General features: G+C 37.2%; 1 protein-coding gene across 1 annotated transcript in view; it reads right to left on the reverse strand.

Annotated features, from left to right (window-relative positions):
• Positions 1–231: 231 nt before the first annotated feature.
• The window catches only part of LOC308696522 (interleukin-6 receptor subunit beta), a 24,270-nt gene continuing 13,111 nt past the window's right edge, over positions 232–11,390 (reverse strand). Inside the window, exons 7-15 of the mRNA XM_081375303.1 lie at positions 10,286–10,368; positions 6,211–6,433; positions 5,372–5,560; positions 4,987–5,085; positions 4,071–4,208; positions 3,845–3,973; positions 3,662–3,752; positions 3,329–3,410; positions 232–2,577 (exon numbers count right to left, since the gene is read on the reverse strand). Of these exons, the coding sequence (XP_081231429.1) occupies positions 2,140–2,577; positions 3,329–3,410; positions 3,662–3,752; positions 3,845–3,973; positions 4,071–4,208; positions 4,987–5,085; positions 5,372–5,560; positions 6,211–6,433; positions 10,286–10,368 (1,472 nt within the window). The 3' untranslated portion in view covers positions 232–2,139. The remainder of the gene's footprint in view (positions 2,578–3,328; positions 3,411–3,661; positions 3,753–3,844; positions 3,974–4,070; positions 4,209–4,986; positions 5,086–5,371; positions 5,561–6,210; positions 6,434–10,285; positions 10,369–11,390) is intronic.

Here is an 11,390-nt window from a genome sequence, read left to right on the forward strand (position 1 = left end):
ACTGATATTCAAAACTAGTTAACAATGTATTTTGTCTGATATCCAAAACAGTCATAAACGAACTCTAATCAGCCAAAAGGCCAGATGAAGGCAGGACAGAGTAAAGCAGGAGACAGCAGGTTTAATGCAAGCAGCAGAGCTACAGTTAAGACCATCAGAAATACACAATGCACAATAATAAACAGAAAAATAAGTTAAACAGGTCTGTATAATTCCAAGATGCGTCCGTGATGTAACCAGTCCCATTAAGGGGGAAGTGTTGTCCCATCTGGGACTGTTTGTCCTTGACTTTGTCAACAGAAAAAAACACTATTTACAAAATGTAACAGTAAACCAAATATCACAAGATGAAAGTATCATAGTAACATAATGTGAATACTTTAGGTTTTCAATGCACCATAAGATAATCAAAATGAGAAAAGCAATACGCTGTCAACAGCACTGTTTTATCTTAAAAACAGAAAATATTTTAATAAGTCTCCATGCAACGAAAGCAATTTTTTCATGCAGTTTATAACTGATATCAGTGGTTTATGCACCTTTTTTTCCTTCTTGAGATCAAAGTGGTTTAGTGAGAGGTATCGCATGTGGAAATGACTTGTCCTTTACCTAGACGAGATCTGACGGGAGGAGCTTGGATAAAAAGTTCCTGTGTTTGAGATGCGCCTTGCCTCGCCTGAAATGTTTGCGAGAGTAGGCGACTGCAGTGAGGGGAGGAGTGAAAAAAGCGCAGGCAAGACGGACAGATCTCTCTTCTCGCAGTGGATCTGACACCTGTGAGATCGAAGATGGATATCGCGGGATTCGCGCTCGTGCACTGTGTTGGTAACAAACTGGATGTAATTGAAGTGCTGTTGCTTTTATATGAAAATAAATATAATGATCAAGACACCCAAAGTACTTGTTATTTAATTACATACCCCAAAGACATTTTTATCAATCATTTTTACTAATGACAGACATGTTTTATAGGCTATATATATATTTTTATATATAAATATGACAACAATCAAATAACCCGTGAAGATCGCTGTCAGAGAGTTTGGGAATACTCACACATAATTTATACACATAAAAACACGATATCAGAGTTTTAAATTCAAACATTTTAAAAGAGAACAATAGCCTACATCATGTTTAAACCAATGAGCAATAAGCTGTGTCGTCAGCAAGTCGTTTCCCATCATGCTTTTGATCAGCGCAGTCGGTGGAGAGCAACTGCGCCTGACTGCAGAATCCGACACATCCATCTTGCGATCGCGAGGGTTTTTTGACATACGTCAGCATGACATCAGAGCAAGTCGGACCGCACTCGGACACATTTCTAACCGGCATGCATCTCGCGGTGATCACCGGCAGATTTTGCTCATCTCAAACAAGCCTACTGTCAGGTACCCTGGAAATCCAGAGTTCTCGCGAGAGCACAATTTGAATTTGCTCAGCGAGTTACTCAGGCATCGAGTAATGATGCTCATTAAATATGCCCTTGTAGCCAAGCTGCACCAATCACATCGGGTTATCTGATATAGGCGGGCCAGAGGCGAGCTAAACATGACATGACAGCGCTAGTGGCTGCGCAATCACGACAGTAGGTGTGTTTCCACTACAGATTTGCACAAAACTCTTGCGGTTTTTTTTTTCCTTCTAAATGTCGACAAAGAACTATTCCGAAATGACGGCGTTTCCATTAACCGATGTTATGCGACCAAAACTTCACTTTTTCCTCTCACGATAAGTCATGACAAAAAACATGGCAACGGACATTGGTAGGTTTATGTATATCCCAGCCAGGCATTTTCATTACTCAATGCCAGACCATTAATCTTCCGGATTTGGGTCTGGATTGCCAGGCTTAGTGTCTGGCAGAACAGTGAGCAGACCCAATCTCTTGAACCTGCCAAACCTGTAGACCTGCTGTCTACACCGGACAGTTTGCAGACCAGTTATCGGATTCCATTGCATCCGGCTTTACGTCCCAACCAGCCTTATGCCGTTTCAAACTATCCTGTTGCTTCCCAAGCCTGTGTATATCTGTCAATCAGAATGCACACAAAGATGGTGTTTGAGATGAGGGCACGTTTTGGCGGGCTGGCTGGAGAGAGTGGGATTGTGAAACTCCAGTCACGTAGGACTCGTTGTTTACGCTGTGATGTTGGTGTCCTCCAGTAAACCTACAGTTCTGTATGCGTCTACGGTTGTAACAAACGGTACGTAGCTCTGGGACACATGGATGTAGCCGCTTAAATCTACTGGATTCCTTTCACAGCTGAAGAGTGAATCGAACAAGAGATCGGCCGATGAAGGCTCCAAGTCTTCTGTAAATCCAGCAGGAATGACTTGGTCTGGTTTGGTGTAGCTCTGGTTTAGGAAATGTGTCGTGAAAGCTTGAGTTGGTGCCGGTTTGGGGTCCAGGAATGTTGCAGTGCCGTTGGTCTTGGTTTCGGCCTCATTGTCTTCATGTCGAACAGTGTGGTAGGATAATACCTGAATTGGGTCGTAGTCTTTCTCAGCATAACCCTGATAGCTTGTAGCTTGACCGACAGAGATGATGGAGCTCATGGTGGATGTTAACTTATGCTGTTGAACATAGAAGAGAAAACTTCATGAAACTGTAGTATTGAATATATATATAATTTGAAAGGAGTCTCTTATGCTCACCAAGGCTGCGTTTATTTGATCAAAAATACAATAAAAACAGTAATATTGTGGAAATATAATTACAATTTAAAGAACTGTTTTCTATTTGAATATATGTTAAAATGTAATTTATTCCTGTTAATCAAAGCTGAATTTTCAGCATCATTACTCCAGTCTTTAGTGTCACATGATCCTTCAGAAATATTTCTAACATGCTTTTTACCATTAATTAACTTTCTTAATTATTTCAAACTCCAAACTTATAATATATTAATAATAATATCCTATAAACATTCTGTTCACAAGTTGTATTTACCAGGATTTCACTTCATTCATGTTTCATATTTCATGTTGTGGATGATTTTCTTTGACACTGTTGTCTACTACTTGGTATTAGTGGAAACTGAGTACTGTATACAAAAACTATTTTTGTCCTCAGAATTTTTTGGTATATGTTTTCCAGTAAAAATATCTAATTATACTTAAATCAAGATACATTTACTTGAGAAGCAAAATGAGGAAACTACATGTTTTTAGGCCACATCTTTGGACATTAATGTGGAAGGAATTTTCTTCCAAGACTGTAGCCAGAGATACAATTAATTCCCCAAAAAATATAGTTTAAAGATTATATTGATACCAAGAGGTGTATATATATTTCCTATGTAACTATAACTAGGGTTGTGTTTACCTGACATGGTTTAGTGTAAGACCAGACGGACAGGCTGCTTTTTGAGGGGTCTGGTACGGTCGGACACAGACACTGTTTAATTCTAAAAAGCGAACATAAATACAGAGACAATAAGTACTGCATGCCAGTATGTTATCATATTAAATAAACACTGACATTTTTATTTAAATAAAAGAACATACTGCATTGCAAAGTGTTTTTAATATGCTATCTCCATTTATTTGAGGTTGTTCATATTGAGATGTATAAATATTGGACCATGTTTATTAATGCTGTCCTTGAATGAATATAGATTTAATAACTGAATCATGATTTATTTATAAGTTCTCTTACCTCACTCTCAAGCATAATGGGATTATTAGAATCAGAAAACTCAGTAGTAGTGAGCACAGCAGTATGGGGATCACTTTTACATCCTCGAGCCCTTTGGACACACACAAACAGGTTTAAAGATAACATTGTGTTTATGCAGGCATGCATGAATGAATCAAAAATTCAAGCCAAATGGTGTCATACCCACAGCCACCATGTGCCACGGCCCAGCGGCGCCCCCTACTGCAGTGTGAGCCATTACACAGATGTTATAGGTTCCTGCTGTTAGTCCACTCAGAGATATCTGTTCAGCACGAGTGTAAACCTTCTCACCTTCAGATACAGATACAAACTCACAAATGAAAGTTCTGCTCTGAAATAGTTCTGATATAGCTTTTTAATATTTTGCAAAGAAAAGTGTGCGTCTTACTTTTGCCATTTATACTGTACAGAACAGTGTAATTCTGGATGAAGCCATGAAGTTTCTCTATAGGAACCGGTTCCCATTTCAGAATAATGACGCTGCTGCTCGTCTTCTTCACTGTCATCGTTGGGCCGACAGAGGGCGCTGATACACAGGAACACATCAGTAAAGCATTCACACTGGTAGCAATGATTTTGATGTGCCTTTGTTTACACTTACAGACTTACTTTAACTACACAAACACACAGACGCTGTTCATTGTGTTCATCTTGATATTTAAATATCGGTATTGCCATGAGCTGGATTGATGAGTACAGTAGTCGAACGTAATGCAAATTCATGAGTAGCTACACTGTTTTATTATTATATTGCCGTAGCTGTCAATGGAGATACATAAAAACTCTCAGATTTCATAAAAAAAAAAAAAAAAGATCTTAATTTGTGTTTCGAAGGTGAATGAAAGTTTTATGGGTTTGGAACAACATGAGGGTGAGAAATAAATGACAGAATTTACATTTTTGTGTGAACTATCCCTTTAAGAGTGAATGGGGCATGTTGTCACAGTATATGGGGTAACATATGAAATATGACATACTATATAAAATACTACATAATATACTTATATATATATATATATATATATATATATACTTTTATATAAATAAATATAAATCTTCCACAACACGTGTAATGGCTTTTCATCTAAATGTAAATAGTAATACAATTATCTATTTGGACTTTAGACTCAAAACCTTACAGTTATACATCCAACTAGCCCCATTCTTCTCTAAAGTTCATGTTTCTGTGTGCTTTTTTTTTTCATTATTTGACAAAGGAAAAGAGCTGACAAATACACTATTGCAGTACTACCACACCTTCAGTTCCAATAAATGAACATGCATCTTTGAGTGTAATATCTGACCTCCTTCCCGTGTGAAGGCAATGACAGACTTCTCACTTCCTGCTCGTCGCCCATACAGTTTAACGGCCGACAGATTATATGGAACTTCTGGCAGAAGACCTGAAACACACATACATAGACATGGACTAAAACTATACTGTTCGAGTTATTTGATTAAACTATGATTATATGACGGCAGTATGTTTTTTTTTTCATCTAAGGACGAAAAAGAAGGAAAACTTAACACTTCTTATGAAAGGTGAAGATAAAATAAAAGTCAATAAAGAAATATATATATGCCACCAGTAACTATGAACTTGAACAGGCCACTGTCATATCGACCAGCAAAAACAAACAAAAAATGACTTAGTGCGCATTCTATTGGAGTATAAGTGATTGATCAGACCTGTGAGATTAAAACTTCTTGCAGTTTTATTCATTTGTTCCCAGTGCAGACTAGCTGGTCCACTGCGAGGCACAGAACTCCACTGCAGCACAAAGCCGCTCTCTGATTGGTTCAGTGCAGCTGTCCATTCCACCTTCAGACGAGTGTCGTCCAATGGGGTGACGCTGATACTCTGAGGGGGAGGGAGTTCTTCCAGGGCAGGAAATGGGACATAAGTTTGGGATAAATGAACGTAAGGTTTCTGATAATGATGTTGTTTTATGAATGCTTGTGCAGAATTTCCCATATAATCATCAGTATTTCATTAGACGTCCACAAGGAAGTTGCTTTGAGATTTTTGCAGGATGTCATGAATAAAGTAGAAGAAAGCAAGCGTTTTTTTTGTGTGTGTTTTTTTTTGGGCAAAAAATTTAATAAATCATTTGTTTGTATATTAAATAAAAATGTTGCGGTGCCTATTTTTTAAACAAATTAGCTACTTAATTATTCTCACTTGATTATTTTCTCTTAATTTTTTTATTTTAATTAAAAGCAAAAGACTCAAAACAGTAAAACTACAAAATATTATATTATATAGAAAAGATGACAAATTCAAATGAATTGAATTCATCAAATTCATCAAATATGATATATGTACACCTGTGATGCACATTAAATTTTACATTAATGAAGCAAGTTGCATAAAGACCAGCTAGGGCCAACTAGCGACCATAAATGACCACTGGTTTGGACCAGCTAGAAACCATGTAAACCAGTCCAGTGGTTATTAGTTGCATTTTCCAACACATTGATTCCACTGAAACTCCCAAACACGCTGAAGCATCACATCAGTGATTTACCTGCATCTGTGTGCGCGGGTATGTAGAGGTGAGCTGGAGGTGACGTCCCGGCAGAGTTGGTGGCCGTCAGGTTACACTGACAGGGATCGGTTGAGACGGCGAGGACGCAGGAGCTTCTGGATGCGTTTAATGCGCCGCAGGTCCACTGAGATGAATCCAGCTCACTGCGACAGGACACTGAGTAATTCAGCACAACACCATTGACCTCAGGCCAGGAGACAGGCTGAAACACACACACCAAGATATTAATTATTATAATGCTTTAAAGCAGGTCATTGAAGTAAGATGCATATGCAGGCAGATCGTGTAGTTACAAGATCTACCAGCAGGGGCTAAAAGGGCCATGAAAAGCTGACACACATTGACCCCTTCATCACAGTCGCAGCTACAGAGCAAGTATGGACTTGCTACTGCTAAGACACACTGCTGTACACATGTAAGATATGCTGCTTTTGCTTAAGTTAAATAGACATCCATAAATCTGGCAGCAGATCTAGACAGGTGGAGCTGGGGGAGGAGGAGGGTTTCAGAGAAACTGCAGGACTAGCTTACAGCAAACAATAAACCAGACTATTTAAATGCTGAGCAAGCAATCTCATTGGCTGCAGGATCAGCAGAGGCCAATCAGCTTGTGCCATGCAGTAATGATGTGATTGCTTGGAGATTGCATGTAAAGGATGTAAAAGATTGCATGTATCAGCCTGCGCCCTCTAGAGTTTCATGACTGAACTAGATATTTATAATGCTTATCAATTCAGTTACACCTTTAGAAAGTATAATGTATTTAAAACACATAACAAGCAACCAATTTCTCCAAAGGGTAACACTTTATAATAACGTTCAGTTGTAAGTAATTTATAAGTGGTTAGTAAATGATGAACTAATAATTTACAAAACATTCATAAATGATTAGCAAGTGATATACTAACATTTTATGTATGTTTTGTAGATTCAGTTATAAGTCATTTACATTTGATTCGTTAATGATTAACTAATCATTTACAAAACATGACTATGCGTTTCATAAATGTTTAATTCATTTTTAATTTCTTTTGTATGTTTTGCTCACATCAGGTGCGCAGTGGTTAAAGTGGACTCCAAGTGTTTCAGAGAAGACAGCTGTCTATACCCTCACCAGTCACTGCAGCACACACTACAGTGTTCAACGCCTGTTATAGATGTGTAAACGCATGAATAAATCATTTACAACACTTTCTGCATCCCCTAATCTAAAGTCTAAACTATTCATCACTTGTAAATGTCTTACACGTCATTCGTAGATACGATTCGTTGATCTTATGCCTTGATTTATTATTGAAGTGGTAATCCACGAATGATGTGTAACACATTTACAAGTGATGAATAGTTTACACTTTAGATTAGGGGATGCAGAAAGAGTTGTAAATGATTTATTCATGCGTTTACACATCATTGTGTTGAACACTGTTACTTACCTGTTACAAATGATCTGTACGTGTATACAAGGCATTTACAACACTTTCTGCATCCTCTAATTGCTACATACATACAAAAAAAATAAAAAATTATTAAACATTTATGAAACTCAAATTCATGTTTTGTAAATGGTTAGTTAATCATTAACTAATCAAATGTAAATGACTTATAACTGAATCTACAAAACATATATACAATAATGAACATATCACTGATTAATCATTTATGAATGCATAGTCATGTTTCGTAAATAATTAGTTAATCATTAACTAATCACTTGTAAATGACTTGTAACGGAATTTACAAAACATACATAAAATGTTAGTATATCACTAGCAAATAATTTATGAATGTTTTGTAAATGATTAGTTCATCATTAACTAACCAACTAACCATCTTTTCATAGTAAATTTAATGGTAAGTTTGAAATGAAACTGACAGCCCTAAAAAGTAATCTTGTTAAAAAATATATATATATTTTTAGATTTTTTATTTATATATATAAATAAAATATGTTAAACTTTCCACCCGCTTTTTCCAGTTTGATAATCCCTGATTTAGATAATAAGGATTTCCTTAGTTTATTTAGTTTGTCAGAACAGATTTAGCCCAGCTTTAGTTGATCCACACTAAAACAGAGTGACTATGAAGCAATGAAAATGACAAACATGTAAAGGAGTAAACATGCATGACACACTTCTGCCTTTAATTAGCACTGGGTTCTGTGTTTATTTCCTGCTCCAAATGTTTCTCTGCAACAAAATGAGCCATATCACCTCACACCAGATCATATTAATCACAGCAGCTGTGAGCCTGGAATCATTCTGAGGTTATTATCCTTCTAAATGTTATTGCAAGCAGTGAAAGTTGAGAGACAAAACCGCTTATTAAAACCTATTAAAGGGATAGTTCACTTTGAAATTAATTTTTGATATGTTTTAGCTTACTTCAAGGGCATCCAAGATGTAGGTGTCTTTGTTTCCGCAGTAGTTTCAATTTTGATATTTTTAGGTCAAACCGTTCTTGTCTGTCAGTCATATAATGCAGGTCGATGGTCACTGTATTAAAACACAAGCACAGAGTCCATTTATATCGTTGTTATCTCTTGAAAACAGCACACGTCTAAATGATCTGACGGCGCGGGCGGGTATAGATATATACATAGATGTCGCCTTGGCTACTGCAGTTCATTGGAACGAAACCGTAGCCAAGCGACATCTAGTGTATATATCTATACCCGCCCGCGCCGTCAGATCATTTGGACGTGTGCTGTGTTACAAGAGGTAAAAACGATATTGTTCATTTTCTCACACAAACCGCTCGTTTCGTGTCTTAGGCCATCAATGTGTACTTACGATGGGGAATTGTTTAATTTGGACGATGGGGAATTGTTTTAATTTGGACTCTGTGCTTGTGTTTTGATACAGTGACCATCGACCTGCATTATATTACTGACAGACAAGAACGGTTTGACCTAAAAATATCCAAATTGAAACTACTGCGGAAAAAAAGACACCTACATCTTGGATGCCCTTGAGGTAAGCTAAAACATACCAAAATTTATTTTCAAAGTGAACTATCCCTTTAAGTTGAACTGTGGCCTCATTAATTATTAGTCCATAAAACTCAACGAGTAGATGAGGGTGCGGACAAGTCAGGGACTAGATCTTCTTGTAGAAGGATGATACTTTACATTGGACCCCATTGACTTTCAATGTATTTTCAGATTATCTTTTTTTGTGTCAAACAGTCATACAAGTGAGGTGTGACCAACATGAGGGTGAGTAAATGATGACAGCTGTCAGAGTTGTCATTTTTAACAGGATTATCAGTTTTGGGTGAACAATCTCTTAAAAAAAACGTTGGCGTGAGAAGCAATCTGATACTCTACAGATTGTCTAATCACTAAATCAGCCGCTAAATGTGCTAAATTCAGCCATATCAGTTGATATGTGGAGGACAGGAGGCAGGATGTGGTCGTGCTGTTTGTCAGAATTAAGCTGACAGGAAAATCTGAAAGAGTGTTATTAAAACAGGAAGTGCCTTGATGCACAGGAAGTGAGTATAAATAAGTCTTTTATTACAGTCGCTGATCTGCTTTACATCTCTATATTTATGCTGTTGATTTGATTTTGTCTGTATGCCAGGTGGGAACATATAAACATATATTAAATATTAATGATCATGCCATTGTTAAGTTTAAATACGTTTTCCAATAAATTCATCCAGAATGGTCCATCTCACAGGAAAGATATCACAAATTAGGTCTTTGTTACATCTCAGATGCCTCTCGATGACATTAAATAGTGATGTTTCTCCTGCGAAAAAGACCCCAGATATCATAAACTGTGCTCAGATTGTGCCAAGATAAAGTCTGCAATCAAAGTCAGAGATCTCAGTAACACGCTGTATGTCAACAGACTAATTTGTGTATGCTTTGAATTCTCATTTCAAGGAATTATAGGTGAATCATCTTTACAAAAAGCTAACGCAAAATAACTGAGAACTACAACAATGCCCTATAAAAGAGGTGGGCTCAGTGTTTTAGCTGCCTTTCGCAATCATCCTTTGAATAGCACGCTCATGTTTAAAAACAGATTTCTATAGAACAAAAGCAAACCTTCCAGAGCAGGGTGAGGCGTCTCTTTCCAGCTTCTTCTGCAGGTTGGATGTGTCTCCAGAGACGAGGAGCCGCAGACGGGGCTGAGGAAAGATCAATCTTATTACTCATATTCATCCATATGACCACATTTAACCACACTACTAAACGCAAAGGACTCAAACTGATGTCTCTCTTTTTCAGCAAACACTGAAACTAATCATAACGAGTGGTCTAGAATTGCTTTCTGTTTGGTGGGATTCTCTCATTTGAGAGTTTCAAGCCAGAAAGTGCCCCTGTTATGCTATTTTAATGGTTCCTAATTAGTTTTAGTCTCCTACAATATGCGTACATGCATCCAAGGTCAAAAAACACTTTCATTTTCTAATAATATTGTAAGGCTGGAGGAGAGAGCTACTCTCTGAGAGAACAAAGGAAATTAACATTTGAACTCTCTTGCTATATTACCATCCCCACTCGAGACACGATCACACTTGAGTTGACCACCTCACAATTTACACATCATTTCCTTCACCCATCCCTACCTGAATTCACCCAAACATCTATATGGTTTAATATGAACAATTATCATACAGTAATACACATTTTTGGTATCATTTGAAATGTCTCAGTGTGACTGGTACAAGTGTCTCATTCCCAAAGAAGTAAACCAAAAGGTAATAAAGTATTTAAGAGTTTAGAGATAATTGGCACACATAGGAGGGTGTGTCTTCCAGGCAAATTGCATCCTGTTCTCAAAGGTGCAAATTCTGCCAAAAAGTCTTGGACGGTGATCAATGCAAATTCCCATTGTTAACATATGTTTCCATGTGAAAGAAGTTTCTGTCTATATAATGAAATGCAACCAGAGGATCAGGGCGATTCTGTACCTCAGATCAGCCTGTGATGCAGAGAGTCGCCGAGACTCTCAGCATCATGTATTTCCTAATGTCGGGTTTGCATCTCTTCTCTTTATTCCAGAGCATTTCATGTTTTGTTTTGATTATCTTTGAACTGATTATGTAATTGGCATGATACTTTTACCTGACATAATAAATTGTAAACATTTGATTTTATTCTAATCGGCTCTGACATTATTTTCAGTAAAGATTTGAAAAGAATTGTC

Source organism: Scardinius erythrophthalmus, assembly GCF_964197995.2.
Source record: "Scardinius erythrophthalmus genome assembly, chromosome: 9".
Taxonomy (NCBI): Eukaryota; Metazoa; Chordata; class Actinopteri; order Cypriniformes; family Leuciscidae; genus Scardinius; species Scardinius erythrophthalmus.